The sequence below is a fragment of the Eschrichtius robustus genome, chromosome 3, assembly GCF_028021215.1.
Source record: "Eschrichtius robustus isolate mEscRob2 chromosome 3, mEscRob2.pri, whole genome shotgun sequence".
In the NCBI taxonomy this organism is placed as follows: domain Eukaryota; kingdom Metazoa; phylum Chordata; class Mammalia; order Artiodactyla; family Eschrichtiidae; genus Eschrichtius; species Eschrichtius robustus.
In genome coordinates, this window is record NC_090826.1 from 57,984,903 (window position 1) to 58,000,827 (window position 15,925).

Below are 15,925 nucleotides of genomic sequence, written 5' to 3' on the forward strand. Positions count from 1 at the left end.
TGCAGGTTGAACAGTGTCCCCGAAAAGAAGATATGTTGAAGTCCTAACCTCTAGTACCTCAGACTATGGAAATAGGGTCTTTGCAGATTTAACCGAGTTAAGATGAGATCATTAGGGTGAGCCACAATCCAATATGACTGATGTCTTTATAAAAGGGGGAAATTTGAACAGAGACAAACAGAGGGAAGATACTGTGAAGATAATGGGGAGAACAAAATGTACAGATAGAGGATTAGAGTGATGGATCTACAAGCCAAGGAGTGTTTGGGGCCATCAGAATCTAGGAGAGAAACAGATACTTCCCTAGCATATTCAGAAGCTGCATGCCCCTGCTAACACCTTGATTCCAGACTTTTAGCCTCCAGGAGTGTGAGACAATAAATTTCTATTGTTTGAAGTCATACAGCTGTTGGTACTTTGTTAAGGCACTCCTGGGAAACTAATATGCCCCCTCCCAACACCTACCCTGCAGTCCTGTTAACACACTAATGTTGCTCCTCAGGGAGGTGCAGCTTTGGGTATGCCCACAACCATCCTGCGATGCCAGAGCTACTGGTAGGGCTCTCTTCCACTCTTACCCTGACCACACTCAGCTGTTAACATCACTAGTTGCCAGCTGATTGCTCTATTGTTTTCAACAATGCCCTGGGGCATAAATTCTCTACAGACTAATCCAATCAAATTGTGGTTCCTTCCAGGGAAGTTTCTGATGCCAATGTTCCATATTTATTCTCACTACAGGAAGGCTTCTCTTGCTGAGGAATTGCCTTATACCCTGTTTCCCTATAAACTAGCTAGCCTACAGTCTAGGGTGTATCCTCATTAGATCAATTAATTTCCTCCCAATTGCCTTTTACCACTATGTCCACTGTTTCTGAGGGTGTTCATAGGTTTAAACTTCTCCATGCTCTGTTGCAAATAAAGCTGGTTCCTTATGGAAGATATAAGGAACTATCTGTTGTACAGCTTGCTTCTCTCCCCAGATAATATCTCTGCACCAGATCTCTGGGGTTGACAGTGGAGACAATGGTAAGCTTCTCCATGAGTGACAACCTCACTCTAGGTGTTGAGTGCTCCATGGAGGGAATAGGGCAGTAGCCTGAGGTCTTCTCAGCTTGCCTCTTCTGACATGGAACATGATCTCATGGACCAGGGGAAGGCCCCAGGAGTCTCTGTGTGCCATACCCAGGTAGAGCTCATCAGTGGGGGTTATTATGGTAAAATGCATACATTTTTCATCTTAACCACATTTAAGTGTTCATGGCATTAAGTACTTTCACATTGCTGTGCAGTCACCACCACCATCCATCTCCAGAACTCTTTTTAAGTATCTCACAAAACTGCAACTCTGTACCCATTAAACAATAATTCCTCTTTACTCTTTCCCTGGTGACCACCATTTTACTTTCTGTCTCTATGAATTTGACTACTCTAGGTATCTCAGATAAGTAGAGTCATACGGTCTTTGTCCTTTTGTGACTGGTTTATTTCACTTAGTATAATATCTTCAAGGTTCATCCATGTTGTAGTATGTGTTGAAATTTCCTTCTTTTTAAAGGTATATACACACATACACTTTGTTTATTCATTCATCTGTTGACGGAAACTTGGGTTGCTTCCACTTTTTAGCTACTATGAATAATGCTGTGATGAAAATCGTTGTACAACTATTTGTTCAAATCTCTGCTTTCAATTCTTTTAGGTATAGACCAAGAAATGGAATTGCTGGATGATATGGTAATTCTATTTAAAAATTTTTGAGGGACAATAATACTGTTTCCATAGCAGCTGCACCATTTTACAATCCTACCAACAGTGCACAAAGGTTCTGATTTCTCTATATCCTCACCAATACTTGTTATTTTCTGTTATTGTTGGGGTTTTTTTCATAGTGGCCATCCTAATTGGTGTGAGCTGGTATCTTACTGTGGTTCTGATCTACATTTCCCTAATGATTATTGGTGTGATGTTGAGCATTTTTTCATGTGCTGTCAGCCATTTGTATATCTTCTTTGGAAAAATATTTATTCAAGTCCTTTGTCCATTTTTTAAATTAGGCTGTTTGTTGTTGAGTTGCAGTTCTTTATATATTCTGGATATTAACTTGTTATCAGATATATGATTTTCTAATAATTTTCCTCATCCCATGGGCTGCCTTTCACTCTGTTGTTGTGTCCCTTGATGCACAGAAGCTTCTAATGCTTGATGTAGTCCAATATATCTATTTTCTCTTTTGTTGTATATGCTTTTGATATCATATCTAAGAAATCATTGCCAAATCCAATGTCAAAAAGTTTTTCCCTTATATTTTCTTCTAAAAGTTTTATAGTTTTAGATCTTACCTTTAGGTTTTCGATACATTTTGAGTTATTTTTGTAAATAGTGTAAGGTAAGAGTCCTACTTCATTCTTTTGCATGTAGATATCCAGTTCTCTTAACACCTCTGTTGAAAAGACACCATTGCATGGTCTTGATATCCTTATTGTGAGGGTTTATTTCTGGGCTCTATATTATTTCATTGACCTGTATGTCTGTCTTTTCTTTCTTTCTTTTCTAGCTGCGCTGGGTCTTCATTGCTGTGCGCAGGCTTTCTCTAGTTGTGGTGAGCGGGGGCTACTCTTCGTTGTGGTGTGTGGGCTTCTCATCGCGGTGGCTTCTCTTGTTGTGGAGCACAGGCTCTAGGCACACAAGCTTCAGTAGTGTGGCTCACGGGCTCTAGAGTGCAGGCTCAGTAGTTGTGGTGCACAAGCTTAGTTGCTCCGTGGCATGTGGGATCTTCCCAGACCAGGGATCAAACCTGTGTCCCCTGCATTGGCAGGCAGATTCTTAACCACTGTGCCACCAGGGAAGTCCCTATATGTCTGTCTTTATGCCAGTACCACACTGTGTTGATTACTGAAGCTATGTAATAAGTTTTAAAATCAGGACGTGTGAGACCTCCAACTTTGTTCTTTTTCAAGATTGTTTTGGCTATCTGGGCTCTCTTGATAGTCCATATGAATTTTAGGATGGGTTTTTAAAATTTCTGCAAAAAATGTCACTGGGATTTTGATAGGGATTGCATTGAATCTGTAGATTGCTTTGGATAGTATTGACATCTTAACAATATAAAGTCTATGAACAAAGGATGTTTTCCTATTTATTACTGTCTTCTTTCAGCAACCTTTATAGTTATCAGTGTACATATCTTTCAACTCCTTAGTTTTTATTGCTAAAAGTATTTCATTCTTTTTGATGCTATTGCAAACAAAACTAGTTTTCTTGATTTTCTTCTTAAATTATTCATTGCTAGTGTATAGAAACAATTGATTTTTGTGTGTCAATTTTCTATCCTGCATATTTGCTGTATTTGTTTATTAGTTCTAACAATTTTTTTAATGTGGAATCTTTAGGGTTTTTTGTTTTTTTTTTTAATAGTAATCTTTTATTTATTTATTTATTTATTTTTTATTTTTGGCTGTGTTGGGTCTTCGTTTCTGTGCGAGGGCTTTCTCTAGTTGCGGCAAGCGGGGGCGACTCTTCATCGCGGTGCGCGGGCCTCTCACTGTCGCGGCCTCTCTTGTTGCGGAGCACAGGCTCCAGACGCGCAGGCTCAGTAATTGTGGCTCACAGGCCTAGTTGCTCCGCGGCATGTGGGATCTTCCCAGACCAGGGCTCGAACCCGTGTCCCCTGCACTGGCAGGCAGATTCTCAACCACTGTGCCACCAGGGAAGCCCCCTAATCTTTAGGGTTTTGTACATATAAGATTATGTCATCTGTGAACTGAGATAATTTTACTTCTTCCTTTCTACTTTGGATGACTTGTATTTCTTTTTCTTGCCTAAGTGCTCTGGCTAGGATACCCACTACTGTGCTGAATAGAAGTGATGAAAGTGAGCATCCATGTCTTGTTCCTGATCTTAGGAGAAAAGCATTCAGCCTTTCATCACTGAGTATGATGTTAACTGTAGGTTTTACAGAACACTCCTGAGGAAATCCTTTCTCTTTCAAGTTAGTTGAAAGATTTTATTTTTAATTTTTATAATCATTAATGGATACTGAATTTTTCAAATGCTTTTTATCTGTTGTGATAATCACATGGATTTTTTTTCAGTCTACTAATAAGGGGGAAAGTACTGACTTTTGAATATTGGAACAACCTTGCATATATTACCCCCACTTGGTCATGATGCATTATACCTTTTACATAGTGCTATTAATACTATGTAATATATATGTATAACATATACATAACGCATATAATGTGTACGTAATATGTATATAATTATTATGGACTGAATGTTTGTGTATCCCCCAGATTCATATGCTGGAACACTAATCCCAGTGTGAGATGGTATTGGGAGGTGGAACTTTTGAGAGGTAATTAGGTCATGAAGGTAGAGCCCTCATGAATGAGATTACTGTCTTTATAAAAAGAGGCTAGGGAGCTAGCTAAATTTCTTTCCCCCTTGTGAGGATACAATAAAAGTTGGTAGTCTGCAACCTGGAAGAGGGTCCTCACCAGTACCTGACCATTTGTCACCCTACTCTTGGACTTCCAGACTCCAGAACTATAAGAAATAAATTTGTTTATAAGCCACCCAGTGTATGGTACTTTATTACAGCAGCCTGAGCTGACTAAATAGTTCTTAAGGTCATGAGTAGACTTTCTTCATTCCACTCTAATGTTCTTACTACCAATAATGAATTATAGGAGCCAACTGCCAATATTATGCTGTAAGATATGCTATATGGCAAAGATTCTAACAAAATCAATATATCAATACAGGCATACCTCATTTTACTGTGCTTCACTTTATTGCACTTCACAGATATTGTGTTTTTTACAAATTGAAGGCTTGTGACAACTCTGCATCCAGCAAGTCTATTGACACCATTTTTCCAACAGCATTTGCTCACTTTGAGTCTCTGTGTCACATTTTTGTAATTCTCACAATATTTCAAACTTTTTCATTATTATTATATTTGTTATGGTAATCTGTGACCAGTGATCTTTGATGTTACTATGACTTGCTGAAGGCTCAGAGGATGGTTAGCACTTTTTGGCAATAACGTTTTTTTAATTAAGTCATGTACATTGGAATTTTTAAACATAATGCTATTGTACACTTAAGAGACTACAGTATAATGTAACAATTTTTATATGCACTGGGAAGCCAAAAAAACTCAAGTGACCCACTTTATTGTGATAATTGTGTTATTCGAGTGGTCTAGAACTGAACCTGCAATATCTCTGAGATATGCCTGTATTAGAAGTTATTGTTTCAAAGCAGCATACTTTCTACCTTTAACATTTCAATCAAGTTCTTCCCAGTGTCATTTTCAAACAAACTCAGAATTCTAAAGAATATTACCCGTGTGACTGTCTTTGTGGAGGAAATATTCATTTTTTCTACTGTTTTTGGGTCAGGTAGAATCACCATGGTTTTTGACACAGCCATTCTGCTTTGGTTTGCACTAATATATCCTCCTTTCATTTGCGCTCCTTTTGCTGGGCCAGTAGAGCTAACAGACCTCTTCGGCTGTGCGCCAGTGTTTCTATATCAGGAAAAGAAAACATAACACTGAGGATCCAGGATTGAAGAAAAATTAGCCAACGATAAAAAAGTAGACTTTCATTTAGAAACATGGAAACAATCTGAACATATAAACAAGAAAAAAATAGTAGCCACTTGAGAGCTCATTATGTGTAAGCATAGTTCTAGAATGTTTACAAGCCCTGTGTCACTTTTTCCTCACAATAATTCTAAGAGGTTGCTATAACATCATTTTATATAAAGTCACAGAGGCTTAGAGGGAAACATTCCTACTAGAGTTGAAATTTGAACACAGGCAGTCAGATCAAAAGTCTACACTTATTTCTCTGGGTCTCAGTTTCCTTATCTGTAAGATGGGGATAAAGATAGTACCTAATTCATCGGTTATTATGAGGATTAAATGTATTAATTTCTATACTATGGTTAGGAAGTGCCTGACACATAGCAAGCACAAATGAGTGTAGAGTGCAGTTATGTAGGCAGATTGAAGAATGAGTAATAAAACCTGGGAAAGAATATCATGTTCCTGCCTGAAAGATTACATAATAATTTTTAATAAGAGAAATTATAATCAAAATATTTGTATCCAGGAGAAAAAATATGATTTCACTTTTGGATCAATTCTCTAAATTCCTTAAGACAAAAACCTAATCATTCTTTCATTCTAGCACTCTGATTGTACTGCAAACTTCTATAAAACAAGAATGATCACCCCTTGCATTTATAAAAAGGCATTGTGTTTCCAAAGAAAACGTTTTAAACAATACTTTTACTTTCCTACTCATAAAAGATCAGACAAGAATAAAATACTTTAAAATGACAACAATCTACTTTTCATATTTTATTTTTCTTCATGGCATTTAGTACTACTTGACACTTTGTTTGTTGTCTACTCCTCTACTAGAATGTAAGCATCTTTAGGGCAAGAACTTTGTCTTGCTCATTGCTGTATCGCTAGCACACAGGACAGTACCCAGTATATTGTGGGCACTATTCGTATTTTTTAAATAAATGACTAAATGAATTCCATTCATACTATTTCAAATTTACATTCTTTTAAAGTATCATACCCTATCCTCCCTCCTTCAGTCTCTAAATGACTTTAACTCCAACATTTCCAAGAAAACCAAATTAATCAACGAGGTAAGAATTCCTTAAATTTCTCTACCTTCATTATATTCTTTCATATCCCACAAACTCATCTAATCCATCCTTATTTCTTTCCTCCTCTTTCAGTTCAAAAGTTGCTCTTCTTATCTAAGGCTAACCTTTCTACCTGTGCTCTGAAACCTGTCTGTTACTACTTTTCTCAGGGACTCTTTTCCTTTTTAAAAAAATTTTTTTGGTCATGCCGTGTAGCTTGTGGGCTCTTAGCTCCCCAACCAAGGATCGAACCCAGGCCCTCAGCAGTGAAAGCACCAAGCCCTAACCACTGGACTGACAGGGAATTCCCATCTCAGGGACTCTTCCATCAATAATTCTTGGTCTCCTATATCTTGTTTCCAATCTTTTTCCCTTCAGCATATAATTGTACTCCAGTCATCTCTTCAACTTAAAAATCCTTCCTTTAACTATCTATTACTAGTCTTCCACTATCTATTACTGTATCTCTCCTTCACTTTTTAAAATATTAGTCAATAATCCTATCTACGTCCTTACTCCTCTTATGCTCCATAATTCACTACAATCTAACTCCACCCTCTCCTCTCCTACTGCAGAGACTACTTTCATTAAAATCACCTAGTCTTGTCCTTCAAATTGTCAGATCCAAAGGACTCTTTCCAGTACTTATCTTTGTAGCATCTGACAACAGTTGACCATTCCCCCTTCTTCTTAAACTTGAGTTCTCAAATTGGTTTCTGTAACATAACTGTCTCCTATTCTTCACCCTCCTTGGGACCTCTAATTACCTGACCCTTCCATTTTCTACCAATTAATCAGTACCTTTTAGGTTTCTCTTCTTTCACTATTTAGTCCAGTATCCACAATTCATCAACTGAATCACTCTTTTACCATTACCTTCAACTCTTATTTTCTTTCTCCCTTGAGCTTTGCCCTACTATCCCTACAAAATACAGTCCGTCCATTCTATTCTTCCTCTTTACTATATCAGCTACATATTCCCATGGTCATACATTTGACCTTGTCCTTGTCAAGGACAAATACCCCTCAAATACTTCATATCCCCTTGCTTTATTTTTCTCCTCAGTACTTCTTACTAACATATCTGTTACTTATGTATCTTATGAATTAGATGTTCCCCACCCAACCCTCCAACGCTGAGAATCTAAGTTACACGAGACTAGGGACTTTGTGTTATTTTGTTCCCTGCTGTATCCCTAATGCCTACCATATTACCCAATACACAGTAGCTGCTTAATAAAAAATTGTTGAATGAATTCCCAAATCATTATATCCAATTCAAAACATTCTCTCAACCTTCATACTCAAATGTTTACCAGCCTTCTGGGTAGCTCCAGCTAAATGTCTACTAGACATCTCAAACTAAATAGATGCATAATGAAATCATATCACATTTACTCATAAACCAGCTCTATCTCTTTTATTCCCTATAGGGACCAAATAGAAATGAATTAGCAAATGATGTTGCATTTACTAATTAGGTAGTTACTGTGATCTTATGAGAATCATCAATAAACTCTCCCAAATCTTCAGACTATAAGTTTCATGGGAAGGAACCATGTTTATCATGTCTACCATGATAGCCCCAACTCTTAGTACTCTGCCTGATAGAGTGGGAAATTAGATCCAGAAAGTACAGACTACTTTTTAAAAAAAATTGAACTAAGTACCTGTAGCCAATTATGTTAGAAATTTACGGTGCACATCTAGCTATGTTAAAAAACAGATGCTTTCAATAGAGCCAAATTAGTGGGCAATAAATAGGATGACTTTCAGGAGATATTCACTTTGAAAGTTTTGCCTGAAAAACAGTCACGATACAAGAGGTTATGTAGCTGTACATTCCTGAGTTTTCTGAAGCAGGGACCTAATCTGTTTTGTTCACTCCTATGTCTTCAGTACCTAGGGCAGTAGCTGGAAAATATAAGGCATTCAGTTGGTACCTGTAGAATGAACACCATGAACACCTGATGATCACTTCTATGAAAAAAGAGACTAATGACATTAAAAGCATGCTACACATACATAAATCTCACTATGAAAAAAATAACCACAAGAGGAAAGAAGGAGTGGCTTAAGAAAAAGTGTCTGTATTAGCCACTTCTTAGTTTAATGAGATGAAGGTAAAAATTTCGATCTAAACCCAATCACTTTCATTTATCCAACTGTTATTTATAAAACACTTACTGTACATAAGGCTACATGCTGGCAGAGATACAATATGAATCAGATATGGGCCCTAAGGAGCTGACAGTCTAATAAGAGATAAAACATATATATGATTACAATGCAAGTACAAAATTGTATTTGCCTCAAGACTTACACGTAAGATGAAATGAAAGTTGTGGTAAAGATTACCTTGGGTAAGAGGAGTGAGCAGAGAAATCATGAAGATGGTATTTGAGTTAGGCTTGAATGTAGGTCAAATTCAAAAGAAGTACATGGGGCGCGAATGTATATGTGTGCTTGTGTCTGATGCACATGCAGGTGAGGAGGGATGAGGACAGGACAGGAAATGCACCCTGAGCAAAGATCATTGTGAACGATGACAGTAGGAAAGCATGTGGTATATACAGGGTATCTTAAATGATTCAATTAGATGCATGAAGGAAAATAAAGTTAAGCTTTGAAAAAATAAAATGGCCAGGCTAATTCTCTGAAATTTACTACACAAGCATGAGAGTGCCTTTGAAGGATTCTGAGCATAAGAGTTAACTGCTCAAAACTATGCTTCAGAAAAATTTAGCTATATTTAGAACACACTAGAAGCAAGAAGACCATTAGTTAAGATGCTATGGAAATAGGCCAGATGAGAAGTAATCAAGGCTTAACCTGGGGTGGCAAATGTAGAAATAAAACAAATGCTAAATACAGCATGTATTAAGCATATCTTTTTATTTTCTGTATTTTGATGTTTTGACATCTAGGAACTTGCTAACCCTGGAGGGACTGCCCCTCCCAGGGCTAATCAATTCTTATACATAGTAAGGGACTTGCCTACAAGCAAACCTTTTATACGCAAACCAACCAAACCAGAGTCCGTACCCTCAAACCCTCAACCATCTCCTTCATCAGGCTCTCAAAGAGATCTCACTCTCTGGGTCACTATCCACTTGCCCTAATCACTGTAGGGACAGGAACCAGACAACGAGGGATAGTCCCTATGCCCAGAGCCTTTTGAAATTATTCAAACAAGCTATTCCTACACCTGCTTATTCCACTTTGTCCACTTTTCCCCATGGGAACCACAATAAAGCTTCTTGCCCATGTTTTCCCCTTGCTAGTTTTACCTCCTGCCCAGCCCTGGTGCTTCCTCATGTGGCCCCATGTGTTACGGCATGCCATGTCTCCTGATTCTAGGGATCTATGAGTATTTAAAAACAAAAACAAAAAACTTCTTCCTTCATGATAGTTATTTCTGTGTATATGTTTCTTACCATACCTGATTAAAACATACCCGAAGTACCCTTAAAACACAGATACAGAACTAACAGGACTTAGTAATTGATAATGACAATGCCACTTAAAATCTAAACTTCAAAGTACTTCCACTATATTTGTAATTTAATTCTTTTATTTATTTATTTCATTTTTTAAAAATGGAAGTATAATTGACCTATAGTTCCAGATGCACAATATTGTGATTCAATATTTCCATACATTACAAAATGATCACCACCCTAATTCAATTCTTACAATAACTTATGAGATATTTAATTGCCATGTTTTACAAGTGAGAAACTTAAAACTCAAAGAGGTCAATTTAAATGCCCAAACTCATCCAATAACTCACAGACTATGTGTTCTTGAGCAAGTTTCTTAATCTGTTTCTTTCCTCATATGTAAATTAAGGTTAATAATAGTATCTGCCTCATAGAGTTAAGGTGATGATTAAATTAGTCATTATTTCCAAAGCACAATAAGAAGTTAAATTGTAGACACGTTCAAGTTTAGATATTATGAGTGATATCTTGGTGGAACTGTTTGGTAGCAGTTGAAAATCAAAAGGAAAGTGAATTTCAGGGAACAAAAGTGAGAACTGGAGATACAGATTTGAGAATCTTTCATGGAGATGATAATAAATGAACTGAGTCCCAAAATAAAAACCTAAAGATACAAAGAGAAGGTAATAGGGCCAAGGAGAGAAACTGGAGGTAGAAAGAAAGTAAAACCAGAAAAAAGGCATCTTCGCCAGTAGTAAGTGAACCAGTTCAGGGTTAGTTCAGGGTTAAGGAGGGGAAGATTGATATTGTCAAATGCTGCAGAGAGGTAAAAAGAAAGCCCATTGAATTTGGTGACTTTTGAAACCTTTAGGTTACTCATTATTGACCTTTGAGTAGTTTTCGTATAGAAATGGAGACAACAGACTGCAAGGGTTAAAGAGTAAACACAGATACTTCTGGTTTCTGGTCTGACATGTAAAGGCCATGAAAGACATCAATCCTGTACTCACAAGAAAAAGGCTGAGCAAACTGAAAATCAATGGGTCTTCTTAGGTCCATCAGAGAATTGAGGTTACAGGCAAACCCTCATACTGAAAGATTGAGATGCAGGAATAACAGAATCACAACTTACTGGGAGCAGAAACTGCCACTAGAGCCAACAAGTGGTAGGAAAACCTAAAGGGTAATTGCCTAATTGCTGGAAACTGAGTGTAGACTAATTCAAAAGAGAAAAAATTCCTGGGGGCCCAGCCTTAGGGAGGCCCCACACACACACACTTGTATCGAGTTTTACCTTTACGCACTCCACCAGGCTCTCAGGATGAAAATCAGAGAAAAACTCCCTGATAGTTCCAGCAGGGGGACAGGAAGTAACCATTTTGAAATATACCTGGAATGTTCAGTTATCCTTAACAAAGGCCTGCCCTCAAGGAAAACCATTTTACCAGAGCCTAACCAATGTGGGGGGAGGGAAATAACCTACTCGAAGTCCATCTAACCTTCTTGTTCCACCTAAAGAGAAAAATTCTGAGAAATACTTACGAAGGTCACAGCCCAGGGACAAAGGCCCACTAAAAGATTAAGACCTAATCATAGGATTATGGCACACTCCCCTCCCCCTTCCCCCCCTCCCTCGCATATCTTACCACCACATCAACGGGGCTCCTGTATAACAGGGAATTACAATGGGAAGAACTATAAGGCTCAGAGACTCTAAGAAGGAGTCTCTAGGGAAACCTAAAAAACCAGAGGAGACAAAAAGCAGGACACTAGTGGAAACTGAAGTCTTGAAAACCTATAGCTACAGCAAACAGCCTAATTCCTAGACAGATAAACATAAATCCTCACACTAAGGGCTTACTTACCTCAGTTCATATTACCTGATGCAACATGTTCAGCTTTCAACAAAATACATGGTATACCAAAGGGCAAAAAACAGTCTGAAGAAACAAAGCAAGGATTAGAGCCAGAATCAGATATGGCAGAGATTTTGGAATTATCAAGACTGGGAATTTAAAATAATTATGATTAATATGCTAAGCATCCTAATGGAAAAAGTAACATGCAAGAACAGATGAAAACTCCCCCCACCCCCCAAATCAAAAGGAAATGAATGAACACGTAAGGAAGAACAGAGAAACTGGGCAAAGAAGTGAGATAAAAGCAGTGAAGAAAACACTAGTGGTTTTTACCACAATGGAAGATTGTCCAACACAGCCAACACCCCAAATTATGATTTTTTGACTTTACAGGGGTATGAATGTGATATGCATTCGGTAGAAACTGTACTTTGAATTTTTATCTTTTCCTGGACTAACGATATGCTGTAAAATGATACTCTCGTGATGCTGGCAGTGAGCCATAGCTCCCAGTCAGCCGTGCAATCATGAGGGTAAACAACCAATGCATTTACAACCATTCTGTACCCAAACAATCATTGCTTTTAACTTTCAGTACAGAATTCAATAAATTACATGAACTATTCAACACTTTATTATAAAACAGACTTCATGTTAGATGATTTTGTCGAACTGTAGGCTGATGTAAGTGTTCTGAGCATGTTTAAGGTAGGCTATGCTAAGTATGATGTTTGGTAAGCTAGGTGTAATAAGTGCATTTTCTACTTAATGATATTTTCAACCTATGATGGGTTTATTGGGACATAACCTCATTGTAAGTTGAGGAAGATCTGTATTGCTAAGCCAATAGGAAAGACCCAATATAGGAAAAATTGGAGTGAGAAAGTGAAAAATTGATATATACAGGTTCCATGATATCCTTTCCAAGATCAGGATTAAGTCTTAAACTGAGAAAGATGAGAAATATTAGGTCAAACCAATGGTTGTAAACTTCAGTGTGTATGAAATTTTGTTTTAATTAGATAATATGGCTACCTCAAAAAGTTAAGGTTATATTAATTTCTATCTCCCACCCCACTCTTTCCTTAATAGGTAATCTCCCATGAATGTGTCATTATTCAAGAAATCCCCAAAGGAATTTTTCTAACACTCTCTCCGGTACTCTGAGAGTTTTATGATTTTTTAAAAATTCACACGAAACCAACTTAATTTTAGTTTGAGATTTCCATACATACAAGTAAAAACAAAAACCAGACGAGATGAGCAATAACCAATGTTACTCAAATACATATTCACTCATTTCTTTGCTGCCAGCAAATATTGTCTTCTTCATTCTAAGCAGTAGCAGTGAACAAAACAAAAATCTCTGCCATTACGGAGTACATCATAGCTTGGATGAAGACAGATTAACAAACAAGTATATATCAAACAGAAATAAATTTTATGGAGAAGAATAAAGCAAGTTGAGGAACAGGAAGTACTGGGAAGAGTCGTATTATTTTACGTAGGGTAGTTAGAGAAGGACTCTTTGATAAGGTGACACGTGAAGAAAATGAGTGTCATGAGATTACTAGCGGGTACAGTATTCCAAAGAACAGCAAATGCCCAGGCCTTGAAGTGGGAAAATATGCTTGATATTGTTGTGGAACAATATGGAGTGTAATTAGCCAAGGGGAAGAATCCAAAGTGAGATCCTGTGGGGCCCTGTGAGGATGTGAGCTTTTACTCTGAGTGAAATGGGAGAAATTGGAGGCTTTTGAGAAGAGCCACAGTAATTACTATGTTGAGGGTGAGGGCAAGATCATTTAGGTGTTTACTGCAATGTAACAGTGACTTACATTGGAGTGGTAGTCTGGACTTACTTTGCAGGTAGAAAAGGTAGAATCTGCTGATGGAGTGGGGTATTGAGAAGTCAAGGGTAACCCAAAGTTTTTTTACTGAGTAACTGGAAGAGTGGAAATTGCCATTTACTGAAATGGTAGACTGCAGAGTTGATTAGAGGGCGAAATAAGTTCAGTTTTAGATACAAATTTTGAGATGCCTATTAACTTTTAAGCACAGCTGCTTGATTTTAAGTCTGTTTTCTTGGGAGAGGTGTTGGCTGGAGAGTTAAACTTGTAAACCATCAGTAAATAGGTGACTTTTAAAGGCAAAAAACAATAGTGAAGAGGTTTACTGATCCCATCAACACTCCAATATTTAGATACGGGAGAGATAAAGAGATGCCAGCAAAGTATTTTGAAAAGGAGTAGGCATAAACCAAGGGGAGAATTAGGGAGGAGTGGTGTCCCAGAAACCAAATGAAGCGATTCAACACTCAAGAAGTGGTAAACTAGATCAAAGCTGCTGATGGGTCAGTTAAGAAACAAACTGAGAAATGGCCACTGTATTTGGCTGGACAGTTATTGCTTACCTTCACAAAAGCTATTTTTTGTGAAGTGATAGGATTGGACAAAAACCTGAGTACCATATGCAGGGAAGAGCAGAAGGTTCTCTCCCAAAACCTTTTCAACAAGTTCTGCTAAAGAAAGATTAGCTGATCTGGAAGAGACTGGATAGAAGAGATGCTGAAGGTTTGAAAAGAGAGAACAAAAGTGGTCTGGAAGTGTGGGAGAGTGAATGAATTAGGAAACTTCAGTGTAATTGCTGGACTAAGGGACCATTTGAAGTTGTAAGCGAGACATCTGTAGAGCTGTATGCTTTTCTCCAGCCCCTAGTCCAACTGCTGCAGAACAACAGAGAAAGTTGGAAGCTGGAATGAGTTTTAAGGCAGGATGGTATGAGGAGAAGGCAGAAAAAAACCTCAACTACAGAGCATAGTAATGTTCGGTCTGGTGGCTCACAGAAGCTGAGAGGATTGAACATCTGGGCACAGCTTGGAGGCAACAAGCTGGAGACTGCAGACCGGAAAAAAAAAAAAAAACAACAACAGAAAAAAACAGGAGTGCTAGGAGGAAGGGTGGTTCTCAACAAACTAAGTCTTTTCTCGGAGACCAAGCACAGCAGTAGAGGTTTGGAAAAGGCTGTCCTAGGCCAACGAAGGAGACACTGCCGCCTCGGAGGTTCGAGGGTTGCCGACTGAACACAGATGCAGTAAGAGCTAAGATCTAAAAGGGCTCCCTCCGGGACCCAGGGGAATGGACTAAGGCTTTAGCGCCGGAACTTACACCCCGACGTTCGGCTGCTTGCGGCTGTTTACCGGAGAGATGGGCATGGTGGCGACTGGGTGGGGAGTAGTCGACCACCCCCTTCCCTGGCTTCTTCTGGAGCCCCTGTACCCCAACCCCCGGCATCAGCGGCTCCGGCTAAGGCACGGGAATGTTTGCCGGACGTCATGGAGACGGTGGAGCCTTGGCTCAACAAGCGGCCGCGCGGTTGGCTGGCGGCTGGAGGCCGAGGAGGAGGGCGGAGGCGGAGGGGAGGGCAGAGGGTTGGTGGAGCAAGAGGAAGCCCCGGACAACGACTAAAAGAAGGAGGCGGGCGGCCCGGGCCCTAGGCCCCTCCCAGGCTCTAAGTCTCCCGGGCTGCAGGCGGATGGATGGGGCTTCTTCAGGCGGTGGCGGCAGCAGCGGAGGTGGCGGCGGCAGCAGCGGCAGCGGCTGTAAGTGCAGCCTCCATAAACCATCTCTCCTCTCCTAGCCCTGTTTGGGTGGAGGGGCTCCCGAAGTGTCCTCGGTCCCCTTTCTCTCCTCCCCCTCCCCCACTGCAGAGTACCGCCCGGAAGACCCTTAACTTCCGGGGAGGGGCTGAGAGAGCGCGCCGGGCGCACTTCCCCTCCCGGAGTGGCGCCGGCCACCCAAGGCGCATGCGCAGCTCCCCATCGCCATCCACCCCCTTCCCAGACAGGTCTTCTGCTTTGGCGGTGGCGGCGGCGGCGGCGCCAGTCTTCCCCGGCGTCCGCGGCCCGCTGGGAGTCCGGTGCGGAGTGAGTTCGCTTCGCCT

General features: G+C 39.5%; 2 protein-coding genes across 5 annotated transcripts in view; one reads left to right on the forward strand and one right to left on the reverse strand.

Moving 5' to 3' along the window:
• The window catches only part of DNAI4 (dynein axonemal intermediate chain 4), a 123,861-nt gene extending 108,542 nt beyond the window's left edge, over positions 1–15,319 (reverse strand). The window contains 3 exon segments of the mRNA XM_068538005.1: positions 5,356–5,539; positions 15,151–15,262; positions 15,265–15,319. Of these exon segments, the coding sequence (XP_068394106.1) occupies positions 5,356–5,539; positions 15,151–15,262; positions 15,265–15,319 (351 nt within the window).
• Positions 15,320–15,455: 136 nt separating this feature from the next.
• Positions 15,456–15,925, forward strand: part of MIER1 (MIER1 transcriptional regulator) — a 55,272-nt gene continuing 54,802 nt past the window's right edge. Inside the window, exon 1 of one of the 4 annotated variants that reach the window (XM_068540075.1) lies at positions 15,456–15,584. In XM_068540075.1, coding sequence (XP_068396176.1) covers positions 15,518–15,584 — 67 coding nt within the window. In that variant the 5' untranslated portion in view covers positions 15,456–15,517. Of the gene's footprint in view, positions 15,585–15,802; positions 15,909–15,925 lie in introns of those variants that run through there. The other 3 variants (XM_068540067.1, XM_068540069.1, XM_068540073.1) reach the window with 3 other exon arrangements.